The sequence below is a fragment of the Brassica napus genome, chromosome C3 (assembly GCF_020379485.1).
Source record: "Brassica napus cultivar Da-Ae chromosome C3, Da-Ae, whole genome shotgun sequence".
Classification (NCBI taxonomy): Eukaryota; Viridiplantae; Streptophyta; class Magnoliopsida; order Brassicales; family Brassicaceae; genus Brassica; species Brassica napus.
Window position 1 is genome coordinate 17,906,037 of NC_063446.1, and position 23,841 is coordinate 17,929,877.

General features: G+C 29.7%; 2 protein-coding genes across 2 annotated transcripts; one reads left to right on the forward strand and one right to left on the reverse strand.

Annotated features, from left to right (window-relative positions):
• Positions 1-5,260: 5,260 nt before the first annotated feature.
• Positions 5,261-8,359, reverse strand: LOC125584399 (patatin-like protein 2). The gene is made up of 6 exons (XM_048752821.1): positions 7,776-8,359; positions 7,226-7,594; positions 6,976-7,137; positions 5,774-6,076; positions 5,526-5,698; positions 5,261-5,430 (listed from the first exon to the last, which is right to left on the reverse strand). Exons 1-6 carry the CDS (start codon positions 7,911-7,913, stop codon positions 5,352-5,354), a joined length of 1,224 nt encoding a protein of 407 aa, XP_048608778.1. The 5' UTR covers positions 7,914-8,359; the 3' UTR covers positions 5,261-5,351.
• Positions 8,360-21,283: 12,924 nt separating this feature from the next.
• LOC125584400 (protein RADIALIS-like 2) lies at positions 21,284-23,686 on the forward strand. The gene has a single exon (XM_048752822.1). It carries the CDS (start codon positions 23,019-23,021, stop codon positions 23,280-23,282), a length of 264 nt encoding a protein of 87 aa, XP_048608779.1. The 5' UTR covers positions 21,284-23,018; the 3' UTR covers positions 23,283-23,686.
• The last annotated feature ends 155 nt before the right edge of the window (positions 23,687-23,841 follow it).

Here is a 23,841-nt window from a genome sequence, read left to right on the forward strand (position 1 = left end):
GAAAATAAGTAAGCTCGGAACCTTCACCGGTGTTGGGTTGCCGTAATGAAAGGCTAATTTATCGCCGCTGACGCTGCGTCTAGCGGTTATGAAACGAACAGGGTATTAGTATTTGATAGTTTGCTTTGGGTTTCTTGATGAGCAACAAGTAGTGAAATAATTTCAGTTTTGCCTAGAGTCAATAGTCACAAGAAGTAAAACCAAGTATCTATCAAAGTAGCTGATTTCAGCTCTAACAACATGAATCCCTTATGGGATTTCTCCTACTTTATGCTATTCGCTAGACACATTGGACTCCATTTGATATTTGGTTATAAAGTCCTTATAAACCATAATTATGAATTCAGTGAAAAATAAATGTGGCTCAGTTCTCGTTGTTCTTTTTCTAATCATTATTTGAGTTTCTTAAGAGCATCTCAAAAACACATTATATAACTTCAAATATGAAGTTTTTTGCTCTCCAAAAAGAAACATTGAAGTTTTGAAAATTGAAACTCTATATTTGAAGTTTTGAAGATTGAAACTCTATATTTGAAATTTCACTACTCAAAACTTTAAATTTGAAGTTTCATATTTTATTTGCATTTTGGTCTCTATAATCACACATCACCTTTATGATTCATAAATATTTTCTCGTTTATTGTTTTAATCCTTAAAAAAATTATATCTCATAAATATTTTAAATTTTGTTTACAGATTTTAAATTTTACACATAAAATTAAATAAAACTTTAAAATAAGATTTAAAATATTTTAAACTAGATTTAGACAACAATAATATACAAAAAAAACTTAACAAAAAAATTTTAAAAAATTACATGAAGACATAACTATTATACAAATATAAATATTACAACAACACTAATAGTCAGGTAAGTTTGATCCGGAACTTTCAAATTTTCAAATATTGTCCAAATTTTTTTGTGTAATTGAAGATGGTTGTTGTTGTTGTTTTTGATGTCTTTTTCGTACAATTCTTTCTTGTTCATATCGAATATATTCACGAATATTAATATCATCGAAAAGAAATTAGTCTTTTAGCAATATTTTATTTTCTCTTTTACTTTCTTGTTCTGGTCTAATGTATTTACAAGTATCAATATTATCCAATTTCAACAACTTTTAGCTCGTAATCTACAAAGTAAAAATGAAGAGAGTCATTTTTACTTCGAAATTCACTAATAGATCATATATGCATTAGGAAAATCATTTTATGAAATAATAAGGTATTTTGTTTGAAGTTTAATATTAATTGAGTTCTTTTTATTTAAATTTTTATATTTAATCGAATATTTTATTAATTAATATTGTTGTAATATGTTTATATATGTGCTACTTATTTACAAAAGTTTTATGAATTCAAATTAGCTATGATAATTATAAAAACCATATTATAAAATATAAATAGTTTTGAAGCTGAGTTTAAAGTTTTGCTTTTGGAGAAAAAAACAGTTTTGGAAACTTCAAAATCGAGTTCATTTTCGGAGATTGTCTAAAAGCTCATTACCAAGAACACCAGGAGTTCATTGCGTTTCAGTCTCAGCTCCTCCACTTCACAATCTACTGAGCAAGCTTGGAGTGCAAACAGTTTCCACTCCAACTTGAAAAGGACTTTTAGAATACATATAAGCTTTGTTCGAAACAAACGTAGCTCTAGCCAGGAGATGGACATGGCGAATCCAGAGCCGTGCCCACATGAGGGGAAAAGAAACTGTCGTTTACGGCATCATTTTTATATAAAAACAAGCTATGATATCATATCTTTGGTAACTAAGTTTATAACATCTCTGCTCACAGGAGAGGGAAATAATCATTGCCTCATTGGCCTAGCACATTTTTTAAAAATAAAAAATTATGATTAATTTTCATTAACTAGATCTTATGTTAAACAACTATACAACATAGCCTCTTTAATATTTATATGGATAAGCAAAAACTGATATAAGATTGAAAACATGGTTTGTTTAAGAAACCAAACAAAATACGGAAACAATTGTTTTGTTTTTCCTAAAAATCTGGGTAAATAACTCAATAAAAATATTTTCTCTATACATTTTTACTGATAATTTTCTCTATACATTTCAGATGACCAAAAAAATTGTTCTGTAGTTCTATTACAATAAACTATTAGCGATTGTAGACATAGTTTCATAAAAAAAATTTGGTCGCTTCGGGCAGTGATTAGTGCTCGCACGGCTCTGGGCGAATCCAGTCAATTCCGTTGAATAAACCGCCGGTCTGCGTAAAGATCGTATCAACCGCTCAATTATAAAATGTGTGCGTATAGTGTGTGGCTAACTTTCGCTAGTTCCTCGGCTGAGACCCAGGTTGGTGTAATTTGCAATTTTAATTGAATAGCCCATCTATTTTGTGCAGCCCAAACGTGATGACTAACCTAATAACCTCTCATCTCCAACACATTTGGGGAGTTCTTCCAACCCTTATTACGATTTAGTATCGTCCAACTCCAAATCTTCATCAAATCATTTGACATAGAATGTTGTGAATCTTATAAACTGTTTTACTGTAGCATAAAACTGTACTATACGTAAAAATTTTGTTATACATAAAAAATTATATTTAACATACCCGGATTTAACCATTTTCTTTTCAAAAAAAAAACATACAATATTTTTTTTAAAAAATCCGTCTCCTGATACTCTCACATAAAAAAAAACTAAAAATAAAATTGGAATTCAAATTATTAGTTATTTTCTTCTAGGTAACAAGTTATACGTAAATTTTGGCATATAAAAAGTTTTAACCTTTGATTTGTATCCTATCTTAATTTGCTATCAGTAGATATGATCCTCTCTTCTCTTAATACATGCATAAACGACAAATAATTCTGCATTACATAAGGACAGTGTTGCAAAACCAAAACAATATTCAAGTAAAATATCACGTAAGGATAAAAACCAAACAGTCTTCAAGGTAAAATATAAAACAAAGCCAAATACTGCAGTCTTCCATTATTATCACCCAAAAATAATGATGAAAATGTGCATATCACTCGATTGTGTCGACCTTAGTTGCATTTTATGTTCATGTAAAACTTCCTTACATCAATGGTCATTGACTATGCTGAGAATGTACCGGTGGCGTATTTGGTTTTTGACTACACTGGAAATGTATCCGTGATTTTGTTACATCCCGAGTTGTGATATATGGAAAGGTTTAAGATGATTGATTTGACTATCTATATCATCAAAGTTGACTTATCTTTTCCGTCACACATCCGTTTAGAACTCCAGAGTTAAACGTGTATGGGCTGGAGTAGTCGAAGGATGTGTGACCTATCGGGAAGTGATTCGCGATACTGTGTAAGTGAGACCAAAAGCAGGGAGAAAGGTCATGTGGTGATTGCAGGGTCAGTAAATAATGATTTCGAACCTTGGATAAATTAACGCACCGACTGTTGGAACGGAATGAGGCTCACGGGGCGAGAGAACAGACGTGGGTAGCCCATTAGCCATGGGCAGTCGAGGCGTTACAAGTGGTATCAGAGCTGGTTAGCCATCTCGGTTCTGACCTGAGAGGCGTGTTGAGACCTGTTGTGGGGCACAACGGGGACGTTACATTTTTTGAGAGTGGTGAATTGTAACATCTCGAGTTGTGATATATGGAAAGGCTTAAGATGATTGATTTGACTACTTATGTCACAAAAGTTGACTTATCTTTTCCGTCACATATCCGTTTAAAACTTCAGAGTTAAGTGTGCTTTGGCTAGAGTAGTGAAAAGATGGGTGACCTATTGGAAAGTGATTCGCGATACCGTGTGAGAGAGGCCAAAAGCACGGGAAAGATCATATGGTGATTGTATGGTCAATAAACAATAATTTCAAGCCTCAGATAAATTAACGCACCGACTGTTAAAACGGGATGAGGCCCACGGGCCGAGAGAGCGAACGTGGGTGGGTGGCCCATTAGCCGTGGGCGGTCGGGGCATTAGAGATTTATTTGGTTTTTGACCGCTACGAGTTGCCTTCTTTAGTGATGGGTTACTACGGAAAAGTCTTTTTCCGCCATTCGGGATGTCGTTTGTGGTTAAATCTTATCAGTTATTTTCCGAATGTTTTGGTTTCTTTGATGATGGATTATTAGATGAAGTACTTCTCTGAAGAATTATTTTCTTCTTTGTTGATGGAGTACTCGGAGATTGAATACAACATTTACTTACTGAGCAGGTGGAACTTAATTACGACAATGTTTATTTGTTGATTGTATTTGAAGTTGATTATGACAACCTTCCTTTGTCACTGCAGGTGGATTAGATTGGGGGTGTGTTGCTAAGCATTTGTTACGTTCCAATATATATTTAGGCAACATATTTTTAATCTCAACTTCTATCTCCCTAATCATGTTGTAATATTCACAAAACTTATGGAGAAAATTCTCATATTTGATCTCTTACGCAATTAACAAGGGACTCCGAACCACATTATCCATCTCCATTGTCAGAAACCAGTAACAAGTGCAATACTATTTGCATAAAAGATTGTTCATAAGTAGTTCTCAATATATTGGTTTCTCTTAAGTCTACTAGAAACACTTGTTGGTTTGGCAAACATCAACGGAAGGTCTGCCAAGAATCAGCAGAGGGTTTTGGTAGAATTACTTCCGCCAATCTTTTTTTTTTTTTTTTTTGAAACAAACTTCCGCCAATCTTTATTTTGCAGATTTAAGAAACATTTTCGTTTACTTATCAGCGAGCTTCCTGCAATATGTTCACTTTTAAACCTTTTCCCATTAATTAACCAGAAAATATAGTTTTATCCTTTAAATACAAACAAGGATTTCCTATCAAAGAATGCATCTAACTGCTAATCAAACATTTGTAAACAAAGTTAAATGTTAAAGAAATGAATTTAAGAAATTACCGAAGACCTCTAATGAGTTAACAACACTGGATCAGCCTATTAATAAGAATTACGGAAATTTTTTGTTTTAATCTATTTTCCAGTTTTTAAAATTATTTGGAAACCAATAATGGTATTTTTGTTATTATATTGGAAGAGTTGGCTAAATTGTAATTTTCAAAATATTGGACACTTCTAATTGTATGAAAGATATCATTTCCCTTTATTTTTCAAGTTATTTGATCAATTACCCCTTATTCTAATGTATGTTGGATGAAGACCAAATTTTAGTATTTTATTGACTTTATTCAAATGATAGAAGATACAATCATACAAGTAACTACAATGAGCGGCAATCATTTATTATTATAAAACTAAACTTGCGTTAGTGAACCAAGAAAGGATAAACTAATGATCTTTTATTTGCTATTTAACAGAAAAGAAAAATAAACATTAACAACAAAAACTAGAGAAAGGATAAACTAATGATCTTTTATTTGCTATTTGGCTTTTTTTCATGAGGAGATCGCGAATCTCGGATCATCTTTTCTTTTGATAGTATTCCTGCTAACCTTCACAGCCAAAATTTAAATATATTAACAGAACATTTATAATCATGTAAAAATGAATGAATAAAGATATCAAATGCAAAATTAATGTCTCATACTTTATAAGGGCCTTTTCATTCGTCACTTCATAAGCATTTTCGTTACATCCCGACTCAAGATTGACTCTTGAAACAGGTTTCTTGAGAAGTTCATCTCCTGTCTTGGCGAGAATGTCGAGATTCTCAACGGTAGAAATATCAACAGAAGCAGCATCCCCATTTAATGTATCATCCTGTATAATTGAAAGCGATTGTTATAAATAAGGCGACAAAGAAAAGGAAAAGGATAGTGAGCTGATTGCCAACACCTGGATTCGAATATAGTTGGCTTCAGAGTGAAGAGCTCGAAAAACAGCAGAGAGATGAAAATCAACCATATCGGAACTCGCTTGCATGAAAGCATCAATGAGAGGTGTAGAGTTGTCGTGTGTTAACCAACTCAACATTCCCCATCCAGCTACTTCATTTGCATTGAATTTCTCTTCTGATTTACGAGTTCCAGTTCCAAGAGAAAGCACAAGAAACCTTCCGTAGTCATTTGGTCTTATAGGGAAAAAGTCACTGCTCCCTCTTGTTATCTCTTTTGTCACTTCCCCAATGGCCACCAAAGCCTACATTATATATTCCGCCCATTTCATAATGAAATTCACTTTGACATTTTTCACACAAATTAAAAAAATGATTAAAACACATTTATGTTCTTACTAAATAAACATATTAATCAATAGTCTTTGAGAAAAATAAATATATTTATAAAATTAATGCATTTATAATTAATATTAAGCTGAAAGTTGTATTAAAATTTTAAAATGAAATTTTTTTAATAAAAAAAAATATTAAAATGATATTTAATATGAATGAGAAAAAAGTATTATATAGCATTATACAATCCTTCTATAGATGGGTTTTCTTTTGGGTCAACTAATGCCCGATGGATATAACTAGAAGTTCCATATTAAGTAAAATAAAATAAAGGCTTGAGTTTTCTACCATCGTAATTCAGTGTTTTCATACAATTAATATATTATATAATATAAGAACCCAAACGGAAACATAAAGCAAATTTAAAATCTTCCACGTAGATTCTAATTCAATTAATTTAATTTTTTTTCATTAATATAGGGTAATTCAAATCTATAGGGTCCTAGATTAGTTTTGAAAAAAATGTGTACTCTACGGATAAACCTTCTATCCAAGTATTCAAATGAAGTTTAAAATGTTATTTTATATCCGTGTGAAATTGCTTTGAATCCGGATCGTTTAATTTTCCAAAATCCGTCTTTTGTATACCACTCATGTGATAGTTTAAAAGTATTGTTAAGATATAAGTCAAGAAATGTCGATGTTTGTTTCACACAAAAACCGTACTACACACAGCTTAACAATCAAGGCCATGAAAATGCTAGACTAAGTTGATAGATAATTCCTTTTTATTGTTATTGCATAGTATCTTATTTTAATAATGTTGAAAGCCTACAATGACAATAATTTCATATCTCTGGTAAATTACCGGATTGTTAGCTGCAACTCCCCCGTCAATAAGATTGTATTCTTTCACGTTTCCGGCTGAATCATGAGTTTTGAAGAAATGGGCAGGCAAGTATGTAGGGGCTGCTGAAGTTGAGATTGTTATGTCAGCGAGGGTTGCGTTCTTGAGAGGATTTTTCTTCACCTAACAGATAGTTTTCTTTATTGTATCAAAAGTTTTCTATATTTGAAGATATCGCAGTAACTGCGTAGACATAAAACACAAAACAAACCTCGTAACTACTAAATATAGTAGGTTGAAGATGCTTGATATCGAAGGTTGGAATGACAACGTTAGTAAGTGTTTGATGCAACCTTGTATCACCCAACTTGGCATGGATAAGTTGATGAAGGTATTCACCATCATACTTGGGACCAGTCAAGGACTTCACCAAGTTCTTGGTGGCAGAGAATGGGAAATGATTTTGAGGAAAGATTTTTGGGCAGTGCTCAAGGTAAAACTCTTTAATCTCAGAGGCTGCAAACAAGGGTCGGCCTTCCTTATTAGGAGCAGTTAGCATGGCTGTAACCAGACCACCGGTGCTTGTTCCTGCCACAACATCAAAGTAGTCTGCAAGCCTTGCTTCGTTTCCGTCCAGTTTCTGCACATCCATGTATTAACTCCATGTCAATAATGCCATATAACATGTCAAATAATTCCATATAAAAAGTCAAATAAAAATATTATAGTGGAAATTTGTATTAACTCGAAAGCTCATTATTAAAGTGGACAAAATAGAAGTGTTATAGATGTAACATATAGTTTAGGTAGGACAAATATACCTGAAGTTCCGATTCCAAAAAAGCAAGGATAGTGGCAGGAATAATCCCTCTAATGCCACCACCATCTATGCTAAGGATTGTGACTAAATTTCCATAGGTTGGGGGTTGAAGAGGTGATTTTGGGCTCTCCATTTGCATCTATCAGAAAGCAATTTATGGATACTTGAGAAGATACTTTGATTGTAACTTTGAAAGATATTATGTGGATACTTTATTGTGAGATATTATAGGAAGTTAACAAGCTCTATGTATTTATAGGACAAAAGGGGCTACTGTACCAATGTTCGACTAGGTCTTCATTCCTAGTATATTTTACACGTCAAAGTAACTTCCAGCGTCCTCCATTTTGGAGCTCCAATCTTATTGGTTTTCGTGAACTTCTTTTCTTCCTCATTTGGACTATGTCAACCCTTTTATAACCTAACTACAATATTTTATTGTTACAACGATATAAACTTTCTGGGTTTCGGGGTTCTTGACCTCTTGTGGTGTATCACTTGAATAGAAGGTTTCTTCTATTTTTTGTTTTTAAAGAATAGTAGGTTCAGATTCCTAATCATGAGAAAGCTCATTTAGTGCACTCTTCTAGTCACCAATAGATGTTGTAGTGTAAATATTGTGTCCCATGTTGTAATGTATTTGTCTAACATGCACCAACACTAAATCTGTATAAACAACGAAAGCATGGTCAATCGGTCACCGAAGGTACGTATTTTATTCTTCTCATTATTATTGGGGTAAAGACGCTGCGTCACGAGAGTTTTGAAAATATCAAAGGCGGCGACAAATAGAAAGTTACAAAATACTACTCCCTCCGTTCCTAAATGATAGACTTTTTAATATTTTCACACATATTAAGAAAACACATTAAACTACCATAATAAATATATTATTTTCTGCAATTTTCAATTTTTAATAAATTTTAACCAATAGTAATTCAATAAATTCAATTAATTTTTTTGAAATTTACAATTTTATCATAGAAAACACAAAAATACATATTTGTGAAACAATTTTTTTTTCTAAAAAATTTATGATGAAACGGAGGGTGTATATATTTTTTGGCAAAAGTAAAAGGTCATTATGGTTACAGCCGCCACTCATTACTCATCCCATTATTTCAACATTCTTACGTCGACCGAAGGAAGTACATATTATTATTTTTTTTCGACCGAAGGAAGTACATATTATTTTTTTTTTCGACCGAAGGAAGTACATATTACTTGTGTATTACGGATGAGCCATCACTAAAAAAAAAAAAACACTGTTTAGCATCATTTGTTTTTAATATTTGCATTCTTTATAAATGATGTAAAATAAATTTACATCACTTAAATAAATGACTCTGAAAGTGGTGATGCAAATAATTTACATCATTTTATTACTAAATGATACAAATATATCAAATATTGACATTAGTTACTATAAGTGATGTCAATATGTATCAATTATAAGAAAATGATATTAACATTCACATCTGTTTTGTAAATGATGTTAGTTTAGTATCAATTAAAATAATTGATTTCAAAATTTTATATCATTTATCAATAACTGAAATAAGATTAATATTAATTTATAAATTAATTTTAAGAATTTTAAAATTTAAAATAATTTATTTAATTTTTTCATTTGTATCTTATATATTAAAACAGAAGTCACAACTTTGATTCATGTGTGATTTTTTTAAAAATAGATCTAATGGACATATTCATAGAAAGTCATGTTACATTTAATCTCTAATCTTATCATTTAAATTTTGGACCTACCAGAAATTTTTATTGGGCTATCAATAATTGGATTTAAACAATAAATGATCTATTGGATTTGTAGATAATATAAATTAAATAAATATAATTTAATTTCGTAATACTATACCTGCATATGTTAATTATTTAAATATTTGTCGATGTTAACTTTTAAAATTATAAAGATTTTTTTTAAATAACAAAAATCATATTATCTAACAATGATTAATCTTTAATAACTTAAACCAATAAATTTTTTTTTAAACTATATAGTTTATTTTTAAAATTAAACAAAAACTAAATGTTTAATTATTTTCTCTATAATATAAATTTATGAAGCGAAAAGTTTAATTTTTTAAAAACTTTCTAAATTTGTAAAATGTTACAATATTTTTGAATATGACAATAAAAAAATATTTTACTAATCTTTATATATATAGTTACGATTTTAATAATCCGAAATATATATATAGAAGAAGATACAAATACATGTGAAAGTTTGAAACAATCTATTCAATGAAAAAATATACCGTAAACTTATTATGTTTTAAAAATTGATAGACACATCTTATATATTAAAACAGAAGTCACAACCTTGATTCATGTGTGATTTTTTTTTTAAAATGGACTCTCACTAGAAATCAGTTATCATTCATTTATTACTAATAATATGAATTAATAATATATCATTCCTAATATAACATCGACTCCTAAAAATCCGGATTGGTTAACAAACTCACCTTGATTCATGTGTGATATTTTTATTTGGATCATCATTTAAATTTTTATTAAATGTATTTCCTTAATGCTAATATATAATCTTTTAACTACTTAAATCATAATATAATTTGATATCTTTTAATTTAAAATATAAATAAATATATTTAATTTTTTTAACAAATGTGTTGAAAAACATTATAACAATATCTTAATTATCAAAAATTGTATATAAATATTTTCACTAATTTTGTAATTAATAATGAAATTAATGTTATTATACATTAATATATATATATATATATATATATATAGATATATATATATATATACTTAGTTATCTTTTATAAAATGAAAAAAATTATATCAAATTTTACTATTTTATCTATCATTTTAAAATAAAACATTGTATTTAACTAAATATGGTAAAATTATTTTAAACTGATAAATTAATATATTTTATTTTTACAACCATTAAAAATTTATGCTAGAAATATAATATGTTGGTAGAATGGGTTACCATTAGTAAATTAGATAATTCATGTATAAAATAAACTTATCTCAAACTTTTTATATATATATATAGTTATTATATTAAATGAATAAACATAAAAAAAATATTGATAAAGGAAATATAGTGCTTTGAATTACGGTTCAGCTTCATAATAATTGAATAAAAAATAATTTTAAAATATATATATATATATATATATATATATATATATATATATATATATTAAAAATGCCAAATATATGTGATGATTTGAAATAATCAATTAACTTACAGCATCAAAACTATCAAATTGTTATATTTAAAATAATTATATATAAACATTTAAATATATAAGTAACTTTAAAAATATATTCTAATTATGCAAAATATATATAAACATGAAAATTAATACCCGCACATCCAAATCTAGTATTTGATTAAATTTACGTACATAATTAATTAAAACATTTTTCATTAACTCTTTTTCTTTTTCTTTACACTGGTGATAGAATCTGAAGAACAAAAAAAAAACCGGAAACAAAAGAAAGATAGATTCATAGAGAAAAATATTAAAAACAAATAAAAAAAGTTCCTTTGTTTTTATATTCAATCTTCAGTTGAATGAATTCAATACTGATGAAATTCATCGAAGAATGCTGCTTTTCTCATAGACTTCTACTCTTCTACACTTGCAAGAGATTCTGGTAATATGAATTCTAACAGAAAATATCCTCTCCAAGAGACTTTGCAGCAGTTATCCTCTTGAAACACCAAACAGTATACTGTTTTTCCACTAACTTCCGCCATAAGAAACTCAGAAAACTGTTATGCGTATTCTTCTTTCAGCAGCCTGACGAGGAAGACGAGGACTATACAGTAAAAAATAATTACAATTTTCAAAAAGAGAATTAGAAGAAGAAGAAGAAGAAGAACAAAAAGTTTACAAAAAAAAAAAAAAGAAGAAGAACAAAAGAAAAATATTACCTTTAGAGAAAGGTTTTTATCAGATTCGTTTGACTTGGATACCCTACTTTCCTTCCAAATCCTACATAAGAAAAAAAAATACAATCATGATTCATAAGAAAAAAAGCTTGATTCTTGTTGTTTTTTGTTCATAAATCAAATAGCCTAGAACTATAAATTTTAAACTGATAAAAAAACTTGAAAAAACTGCGAGAAAGATGGACGGAAGAATGAAAAATTTGGTAGAGAATAATATGCTCTTAACATGTTAATAAAAACAGTTACAGAAGATCATGGGTAAACTTAATTAAAACCACAAAAAGAAGAAGTTAAAGCCACAAAAAAAAGAAACTACATCTCGTAAATATAGGGTGATTTTTAAGATAAATTTGATATTAAAAAACTGTGTAAATGATGCAAATTAAAATAAAATAATATCGCTTTTATTAAATTAATGCAAAAAAAATTTTAGTTACATATTTTTTTGTTAGTATCAGTTTATTATTGATGTAAGTTTTGTATCAATTTAATAAATGGTGTTAACCACAAAAATAGCTGTATCAATTATATAATTGATATAAATGTATATAATAATATCATTTCTGTCAAAATGATAAAAAATAATAAAAAATATATCATTTTAATGAAATGATGTTAAATTAGCTAATAATAATCAATTATAATAATTGATTTTAAGTTGTATATTTTTGTATCATTTGTAAATAAGTAATTTAAAATAAAATCACTTATTTATGTGATTTAATTTAAGTGATACAATCTACTTCTTTTTTGTAGTGCATTTATCAGAATCCGAAAATATCCGACCCGAAACTGTTCCCAAACAACTGGTTCGGGTCAATCCGATTAAAAACAAATTAATCTGTTGGACAAAGTTGTTGCATTTATTTATTTGGGTTTTTAACATAAAAACCCCTTAAGTATGTTTTGTTTCGTCAAAAGAGAAAGTATGTTTTGTTTGGATATAAACCCCTCAATTAATGATTCAATGTATAAACTCCTCAAGTCATTTTGTTTAACGAATCGATCCCTCCGTCACTTTTGACGTTAAAAGCTGTGAATTGCCGTTAAGTATAAAACACCGCGTTCATTAAATGACCAAAAAACGTCACAGCTTTGTATATCTTCTTATGCTCAAGTGATTATAAATAACCTCTATTACATCAACCAAATAAAACCCTCTTAACATTTTAATAAAACCTATAATTGTTTATCTTCTCTATTAAAAGAGAAGTACCATTTTTATCTACCATAAAAAAAAGTCATACTAATCTTATTAGGTCCATTTTATTAATTACATTTATTTAATTATTTATATTAATCTATTCAATATATAAAGATATTAATAATAAATTAATTTTAACTGTAAATTTAAATTTTATTTTTAGTTATAACAAAATGTTGAGAAAAAATCTAACAAAATCTTTCTAAAAATTTTAAATATTTTATTTAAATTAATACCATTGATTAATTTCGTAATTAATAATATATACTATTATACATTAATTTAAATAAAATTATAAAACAAAATAAAATAAAAGTGTATGCTATTTTTCAAATTTTATAATTATATTTTATATCTTCTTTATTAATAGAAATACCATAAAAATTCATAATAGGTCTATTTCATCAATTACATCTATTTGACTATTTAAGTTAATCTATTTAATATATAACATTTCTAAAAAATCTTATAAATTATATAGATATTAATAAATAAATTTTAATTTTAAATTTAAATTTTATTTTTACTTATAACAATATATGTTGAAAAAACCTAACAGAATCTTAATAAAATTTTAAAATATTTTTAAATTAATGCAGCGATTGATTTCATAATTAATAATCTATTATTATTATAATGTATTTACTTATAAAATCCCATAATATACTAAAATAAATAACATAGAAATATAAATTATGCTAAGAAAATAGGAAAAATTTGGATAAGTACCTCTTAATAAGATTTTATTTTGATAAATACACCATTATTTAATTTTTTTGAAAATTACACTTTCTACTTAGAGAATTGACTAAATTATCCTTATCAAATAACATCGTAAGTTTCAAATTAAAATAATAAATGAGAAGGCCATTTAAAATTATACACATGCTTAATTTAAAAGCATGTCGTCATCTTCTTCCTTTAAGATCAGAGATTGTGTTCGGTTTTAAAATTTTACAGGTTTCCGTATCACATGAAGATGTTTCATAAAGCATCAAAGGACGCCATTTTTTTGTTTGAACAGGAAAAATGGTGAAATCTGCTTTGGCCTGATTAGATATCATAACCAGAATTGGCCAAACACATTGGCACAATTGCTCCATCATCTTGGTATCTCCACTCGGATAACAAACTCATGTTACTAAGCTCGACAAGGGACACGATTTAAAGCCAAACTATCAAAAAAACCTTCCCAAAACGTTTCCAAAACCATCCCCGAACATCTCTAGCGAGACAGCTCCTAGAGTAGACGCACCCATGCTTTACAGCCCACATGTAATCATATTATTAACTAAACTAAATCAGTCAAATTGTTTATGGTTATGATTACACCGGTTAGTTTGAAAAGATGTAGTGAATCGTATGATATATAAGGTTTAAATATTGATTTTAGAAAATATTTGCAGACATTTTAATCCAGTTATTCATTTAACCATATTAGATTATCTGTTTATTTTGTAGATAACAGCAATGACAATATTTTTTGAATTTAATCTTTATTTATTAAAATATAATATCTAAGTTAAATTTGGGTAAATATGTCTTATCACATATAAAAAGAGTTAGTTTTCAAAAATAAAAAAAAATAAGGTGTATTTATCAAATTTGAAAACACAAGTAGGGTATTTTTCAAATAATCCCAAGAAAATATCAGTTTATAGTATAACTAAATAAAATTTTAAAATGTATTGTATTCAGTCTGTAAAAATTAGAAAAAATAAAGGAGATTCTCAATTTTTTTATTTCATACTATGAATTTATTTTACCAAACTCGAAAATATATTAATATATAATAACAATTAATAATAAAGTAAAATATATAAAACAAATCATTATACATTAATAATATCGAATAAAAAACATAACCAATAACATTATAGATTTACACAATATATAACACTAAAATGTAAATATCTTTTAAAGTTTTACGATGGTATCGTTATATATTTATAAAATGAAAATCTACCCGCACGGATGTGCGGGTGAAAAATCTAGTTGTCCTTAAAACAACCTATAACCTTTTAAATATGTACTTACGTTTTGTCTATAAACCATTGTTTCTATTAATTTCACAGCACCATTCGATACAAACATTTTATATAATTATTCTCTACATATCATGTGGTAAACAAATGAAATACATAACATTATACATGTAAAAACTGAAATAGTTCAACCCACCATCTACATTTATAGAATTGTGTTCTACCGTGAAAAGTGATATACAATGTTCTCAGCAATTCTTTTTTTGGCAACACTCAGCCATTCATTTGTCAGTCTTAGGTTAAACATTCCTTAGATTCATCTTATAAAAACGTTACATATGAATCTCAAAACCAAAACGATACTATGTTCTTAAAAAATCGCATCCAATGCACTCAGCCTACTCTTTCGCAATTTCTCAGTTTATGAAATTAAAAAAAAATAGAAGAACCAACATTATACACCATAACAAGACTTTAATGAGCCATGCAATCACTAATGTTTAAACATCTATCATTTAAAGATGTCAGTATATCCATCACAACATTATAACAAACTTAAATATAGATATTGAAAACAATAGGGATCGTTATCCGCGCCAAGGCGCGGAGTTTTTGCATTTTAATCTATTTTTGTCTCTTGGTTACTAATCTAGCATTCAGTTTTTCAATGTATTTTATCTTCATCATCTTCTCTTGTCTTGTTTACATTTGTTTTCACGTTCTGTCGTTTGATTTGTCTTATTTTTGGCTTGTGTAATAACTTAACCCTGCTCATTCTTCTTTCATTCTTTATTGATTGATATTTTTATCTCGTTTAGCTCTGTGTTGCCACTAATTTGCTCGAATCATTTTTCATCATCTGCTTCGTATTCTTTTCATATTCATTAACTATTGTCTCCAATCTCTTTAAATCCTAAAAATCATACATGTTCTTTTGTTTATTAAATCACATATTAAATATTGTCGAAACTGTTTATTTATTCTAATAAATCCTTACGATTATAACTAAGATGATATGGATAAAAGACTGATTATAATTTAGTTGAAATTAAAGTCTAAATTAGAAGTTATTAAACTTGCAATCCTTCTTTTTGTCATCCAAGATAGCTTTAGTCAAATCAATTATATTGATTTAGAAAACCCATAAGCTATTTCAATCCCAAACAACCAAAAAACAGGCGCATTTGTTATTGACGCTGCGGCGGGTTTCCTTTACTATAAACATAATACTTGTCACAACTGTTAATAAACCCAAATGTGTTTACAAAAGCTACCAATATAAGAGTTTCATACTCATTTCTCTTTCTCTAGTCATCTCCTATGTTAGTAGCTATCATAATACAATCATCAAACAAATGACATATCTCTTGGTTCCATATAGAATATGCAAAATGACTGTTTTCTGCAGACTCCATGATCACTGAGTATTGTAAATATCAAATTCTGTCTATGATCTATTTATATGTTGAGGAAATGCCTCGAAATGTAGCTTTCAAATAATGATTTCCAGGTCAACACATTGCATGTTAACCTCCACAATGGGATCAGCGGATCTGCAGATACCGCTACATGTCGAGTCGAACGCAGCTACACATATGTTCCCTGCTTGTGCCTTTCATTCTCAATCTGCAATTCTCCCAAGAACCAGAATCAACGTTAAATGAGGTAAAAATTTTAGAGTTACAACAGACTTTGTATAGCCAAGCCCAATAAACCAAGCACCCAACGTAACATCCCCACTTACCTATTTGTGCAGAAAATGACTTGATCATTTTATAGTAGCACCGAGAAGTTAGATGGAGAATGAGGTATGAATGCAAAGTAGACAAAACAGTTAAAATCTTACTGATTATGAGAAATATAAGAAATCAATTCTCTTGAAATGGCGTATAACTGTCCAATAGCGTGACAGAAGTACTTGTTCCTGTTCTCACAAAACTTCCAATTCTAAATGTATATATAAATCTATTAGAGTTATTGCCAGCGCTCTGTTGCAATATTTGTTAGCTAAAATAATTCATCAAACATAATAGGAAAAATAAACCAACGAAATTGTAAAGCTAACCATCAGCTGAGATGCTTTTGCTGTCCTGACACATTGCAAGCTTAGTGATTTCACTGTCAAAAGCAACAAACTAAGCAGTCATATACATCCGAGACATTTATTTACAAACGGTTTCTAGCACAGAAAAAACATATTATTATGTTACGAATGATAAGTTTGATGCATAAATACAGTTTAGAATTTTTTTCAACTGAACATTTGTGCCTACTGAATTACCTTACAACACCCACTGCATTGTGATTTTGGCATGTTAAAGCTGAGAATCAACATTGGAGTATGCGTTAGCATTTGGAAAATGAAATATAACACCATCAATTTCCAGTGTTAATTTCATTGACAATAGCTGTGCAAAAGAACTCTGCTAGTAAGGTAATCGTGATTAGTAATTCTTTACATCTTAGTGTCGTACAACTTCAAAATGATAGACAGTTACAATCGACGGCTCTCAAAGATGGACTGCAAACCATCTAATGATATGATTACCTCGTCGTATAAGTAATCCATGTCACTTCCCTCCCACGGGTAACGTTGCTGGTGCAGATCAATTCTCTCCACCTCTTCCTCATCATTAGGATGCTCTGCAATATACCCTCTGTAAGGTTTAAATTTATGTCGCTAGAATTATCAGAGAAAGAAATATAAAGTACCCTCCAAATCTTCAGGAGCATCGACATTTTCTTTATTCAATGATCTTCATTCAACCTAACAACCATCAAAATAAAAAGAATGTGAGGCACATAATCTTCAAAATCCAAGTTTAATGAATGAAAAAAAAACTCAGGAAGACAGAAAATGTCAAACACTCACTGGCTTCTTCTTCTTTTACTTCTTGGCTCCTGTGAATGAACTGTCAAAGCCATCATTATTTGCAGGAAAAAGATTAAACAAAGCAACTGATGAAAAGAAACAAATATGTTTCACAGCACATAAACTCTTCTTTAACAATCAGGCAACTGATATTATGTCTCTCGGGTGACTCAGCTGAGTCCTCGATGGCATCCTGAACGACAAATGTGTTCTTCTTCTTCTTGGTTAGATCAAATGGTGCAAGCTAAGGATGACCAAAGAAAATTAAAACCACACAATCATGATTTATCAGGCAAAATAAAAGAACTGATGATGAATTTATTAAAAATGGGGAGATGTATAGACTAAAGAAGAAAAACTGATTCGTGAAACTCAAAGAGTCAATCTGTGTTTCTTAGATGAGTCATAAACCGATGATTAAAAATTGAAAGCCCTAAACTTCCATTGAAGAGAACACTTACAGACCAAAGAGGTTTATTGGGTTTTTTTTAACGAATTCCATTTCAAAACGTGAGTTATAAAATATTTATTAAATCATTAGATAAAATAAATAAGTGTGGGTCCCACAGAGAAAACCGAAGAAGCAAAGTTTTCCGACCTTCATAAATATATATTTGTTTCAGCCTTCAATGTACAAAGAATCCTTTAGCTCAGTGGTATAAATGTTGTTGTTTAGATCTCAATAACCCAGTTTCGAATCACAGATTTGACATTTTTTCACACTTTTTAAAAGTGGAACCCAAATATCGCTGACGTGTCGCATCAGGAGTGATGCAACTGCCCTATTATAATGGAGATTAAATATAATTTTAAAAAGTGCTTGAAATTGTATTTGTATATTTTTATTACGTTGTTAATTTCTAACAACCAAGATATCAAAATAAATAAATCCTAATATTTTCGTATATTTGCTAAGAATATATCTTATTTTTAAAGGCATCTAAATTTAAAAGAAATCAGAATTGATTATTCTTAAATTTTTACCTTATTTTTTAAAACCAATATATAGCTTGAAACTGCCCTATTATAATGGAGATTAAATATAATTTCAAAAAGTGCTTGAAATTGTATTTGTATATTTTTATTACGTTGTTAATTTCTAACAACCAAGATATCAAAATAAATAAATCCTAATTTTTTCGTATATTTGCTAAGAATATATCTTATTTTTAAAGGCATCTAAATTTAAAAGAAATCAGAATTGATTATTCTTAAATTTTTACCTTATTTTTTAAAACCAATATATAGCATATATTGTTACAAAATATTAAAAAAAAAAGAATAATGCAGATATGCTATTTAAATCCACTAACTTTATTAACTTTAATATAGTTTGAAATTTATTTAAGAGTTATAACATATCATACATCATATAATATTATGTCATCTTATGTTAAAACACTTTATGAAACCATCTGTTAAAAACAAAATTACATATTTTAATTACTTCAAAAAAATTTTATAAAATAATTTATAATAAAATATGTTATTTAAGCTAAGTTTAAAAACTATTAAAAACCTTACAAAATGTATACTATAGAATGAAATAACTATGAATTTCCTTTTAACATCGTCCATGTCCGTCCTCCCCTGTAGGTACGTGGGTACATCGTGGCTGATAGTCGGGAGAATTAATTTTCGGAGATAAGAAATATTTGTAATACTGAGCATTTAATCACACTGCAAGTGCACAACAGTTCACAGTAACAAAACTTGGAATCAAATCCATAGAAACCAAGATTACCCAACAAGTCTGCAACTGTCATGAATGGCCAAGTGATAAAAAAAGTTTTTTTTTTTCTAAAGGCAAGTAGAAAAGTAAATACAATGTAAAACTTATAAATAGAAAGTGTCAAACATTAGGGAAATTGTATAAAATCAGATCATAAATGTAAACAATTTATTAGAATCAATTAAACTCTTTTAGAATTCAAAACACGAATGTATAATATTTCCACTCTTGTACCACTAATCACTATGTCTAATAACCTAGAGAACTAACAGCCACTGAGCCCAACAGATTAAATATGCATTAAGATTAAATTTCAGTGGTTCACAAAGCGTAATAACATCTATTCTTGCAGGTCAGCGGCACTTTGCTTTCATGGATTATTTTCAATCAATCAAATCAACTCTTGCTGAATTCATTTAACATAAGATCATGAACTAGTGATTAATCAAGTCCAAGCAATTAGAAAAATCTAAGTGAAGAACTCTAAGGAAGATTCCCTAATTAAAAAACCCTAAACATTCATTCTCATCAATTCTTTTCAAACCTTAAAACCTAACAATTAAGCTACTCAAACATACCCAAAGAACACACGATCAGTGATAAAGTTTGTATAATTAGATTAAAGAGATAATACATGGGTTCATCAAGATTATCTCATCTCCCCAGAGCATTAAAACCTAAAAGTTTGATATAAAATAAAGTTTAGCCTAAAATGGCTCAAAATAATAGATATATATCAAAAACACGTCCATGTCAGATTAAAACAAACCAAAAATAAGTATAACACAAAGTTTGTTTCTTGTATTTAACCTGCATACAAACCAATCTTCAGTAACAGAGTATAAATTTTAATCCAACCGTGCGATCGACCTCAAAATGGAAAGATAACTCAATTTCTATACTGTGTGGAGATCAATCCGCTGGTGGGAATCCTTCCATCCAGTGGAAAATTATGATGCATGTGCGCAATTTTGCATCTTTAGTTGCTCTTTTATACCCAATTCAACTCATTTATTCCAAATTGACCTAAAGTCGTAAAGACTTGATAAAGGATTAAAAGACTCTAAAAGAAACACTTAGACTCAATAAAAGACTCAAAACAGAGGGTATAAACCAGTAAAAACACAGATATATCATCAATTCTCACATGATCTTTCTTTGTTAATTCGTTGGCCTCAATCACACGATATCGGGAATCACTTTCTGATATGTCTCCCACCTTTTCATTCATCTAGCCACACACGCTTAATTTTGGAGTTTTTTTGGACAACTGACTTAAAAGATAAGTGTATCTTGGTGAGATATGTAACTAATTAAATAAATTTTATTAAGTGTATCCACATACATCATCATATAGCAGGAATTGGGATATTACAATCAAATATACTCACAAAATGATTCTTGTTGCACACCAAGACAAGTCTCTAACCGCCCCTCATGTCAGAACTGAAATATCTAACTAGCTTTGATACCACTTTTAACGATTTATTTGTTCCTCATGTGTGTCCTAGGCACTTTCTCTAGGGTTGTGGGTCCACCCTTTTCAGTGGTCGGGAGCTTCAATTTCTCGTAGACTCAAAATACTTATTTACTAGCTATGCAATCATTATATGATATTTTCTTGTGTTTTAATATCACTCACATGATATCAGGAATCACCTCCTAATATGGTTAACTATCTTTCCACTACTTCAAACACACTTAACTCCTGAAAATTATCTAGCCAATTGACCAAAAACAAAAGATAAATGTATGTTGATGATATGGATAACAAAATTAATTTTACTAAGCATATCCACATACACCACTATATAACATAAATCTAGATGGTACAAAAATGCTCAATTTCTGAGTTAAAATAAAACAACTAGTGGATGTTTCTTTTTGCCAAATATGTATACTTTTTTTTGAAGAAAAAATGTTAAACCCATGTTTATTAAAGAACCAGACATAACTTCTGGGTGGGAGGTGTAGTTATGATAGGCTATCTCCCGAGTATTCATGCGGACGGATCCGCAACCGTGGTTAGCAGAACAATGTGACTTAGTTTCCACGGCAGGAGTATCGAATCCAAAATGTGTTAGCTTCTAGAACCCGTCCATTACCACTGGACCATAATGTCCCGCTCAAATATGTATACTCCTACTATCATTATTTTATGTGAACTTTTTGTAGGTTGTACAAAAGCTATGAAACAGTTTGGCTATCCTAAATTAGTTTCGGGACATAGTTTGTTTGCCCATCCCAGATCTTCTTACCAAACAAGGGAAGTAATTGTTCAATTAAAACCAAAGTGCTGATAATACGACGAAAAAACATTATTATAAGTCATTGTTTTATTCATAGGCTCTCTTAAGGAGTGGATATGATTCCACAACGACAACAATAAATTACAGCAAGAGTAAGACACCTGTAAAATATTTGGTTTCTCCTCATCTCAATAATGCAAACCCAAACAACAGAAAACAATTAAATATCCACCAAGAAAAGTGATTATATAACAAGTTAACGACCAAGAATCCACATTAATTAGAATAATTTAAAAGCATAGTTATATAACTCCATGGAGATGGACCAAACAATCCAAGAAAAAAGGTAGGTTAGCAATGTTGACCATATTTTTCACAAGATCACCAACAACAAAAAATAAACACAAAAATGGCTATGGTCATGGTTGTACGGACAAGTATATGCAGCTAGATAACTTGATATCGTGTGTTCAGGACTGAGAATCCCGAGGTAAAGCTCTCTGCCCCCACTTTCCTTCAAGAAGAATATGTGGCTTATGGAAAACACATGAAAAGCTACAAAGCTACACATTTTGTTTTGTGGATACAAATTAATCCTCACAATCTTCCAAGTCGCTGAGATTTTTGATAAGAAGAAATCTGGATAGTCAATGAAAATCATATGTTAACATAGACTTCTCCCTAACTCTAATCCAATACTTGTAACTTTCCTTGTCTTACGGACATAGTTAGCCTCGTGCTGTGACTATTGACTAGAGACAAGACTGTTCCTGGAAGTAGTTGACTAGGTATCAAAAGTGTAGATACACATTTCAAAACTGGTTCTGTCACATGCATAAACTATTTGTTTTGAATACAAGCTTAATCTAGAGAATGACATTATAACACTAATTGGGTAAGGAAAATAAACATTAACAACATTTACAGAAAATATGTCTCTACTGAGCATCATATGCCAAATCTGGATCCAAAAAGACACTTGCAAACACAATCTTACAATCTTTTGAGGTGATTAGTTTGGATCTTTGATAGTCATTTCCAAAATATTTTCTCAGTATTATTTTCCTATGGAGACAAAAACTTAACGTCGTTCTCTCTGTTTTGGCAAAGCAAAGATATCTTTGCCAACTGGCACTATACCTTACCTCAAATCCTCCTTTATAAAGAGCAAGGACTACATCTGTGCAACATATCCTCTCTTTCATATAAGTTATTACTAGAGAAATACACCAAACTTTTTCACAATGGCATCAAACTCAATGTCTTCTTATGGATCTGGCTCATGGACTGTTAAGCAGAACAAAGCCTTTGAGCGTGCTCTAGCAACCTATGACCAAGACACTCCTGATCGTTGGTATAATGTTGCTAGAGCTGTTGGTGGAACAACACCTGATGAAGCTAAGAGACAATATGACCTTCTCGTACGTGACATCGAAATCATCGAGAATGGGCATGTGCCATTCCCTAACTACACGACTACTGGAGGCAGAACCAAAGGCAGGCTGTGATGAGGAAAAAAGGTATTGTTATTCTTTTGCAATCTAATTCCAAACATTTTGTGATAATTACAACAAATCAACTGTGTTTATATCCCTAATAGCCCGCTTATTTTCCATTTTAAAATACTTCTATGAACAAGGTTATATGTGTGCCTGCGTCATGATAATACACACCAAATCAAACATAAAAGGGCATGTCTGTTTCAGAATAAAACATCTTTTACTTTACAAAGATTCTCTGACTTCTTATGCTAAGCAATGTGAGTCTCTAAATCTTCCAAGTGTTTCCTTCTCAGTGCCTCCTTAGGCTTTGTAACAAACCAGACAACAAAAGGTACCCAAAATATTTATGCCTAGGATCATTCCTTCTCAGTTTGGTATGTAATATTTACTGTCCGATCCCACATCTTGCCCAAGAAGGTTCGGGAAAAAAACGAAACCTATTCATCATGAAACTACTAAGTACTATATTTAATTAAAGAAAATAAAAGGAAGCTTTCTATGAAAACAAACAAGATGTAGTTTTACCAAAAAAGAGAACAAAAAAAAACAAACATGTACAAGCAAA

What these genes read in the sequence shown, in the direction of transcription:
- LOC125584399 (XM_048752821.1), bottom strand. Translation starts at nt 7,913, where the DNA reads ATGCAAATGGAGAGCCCAAAATCACCTCTTCAACCCCCAACCTATGGA. An exon ending in GAGTTGCAGCTAACAATCCG is followed by an intron (nt 6,077 to 6,975) that starts GTAATTTACCAG and finishes TATATAATGTAG; the next exon opens with GCTTTGGTGGCCATTGGGGA. An exon ending in CCAACTATATTCGAATCCAG is followed by an intron (nt 5,699 to 5,773) that starts GTGTTGGCAATC and finishes TCAATTATACAG; the next exon opens with GATGATACATTAAATGGGGA.
- LOC125584400 (XM_048752822.1), top strand. Translation starts at nt 23,019, where the DNA reads ATGGCATCAAACTCAATGTCTTCTTATGGATCTGGCTCATGGACTGTT.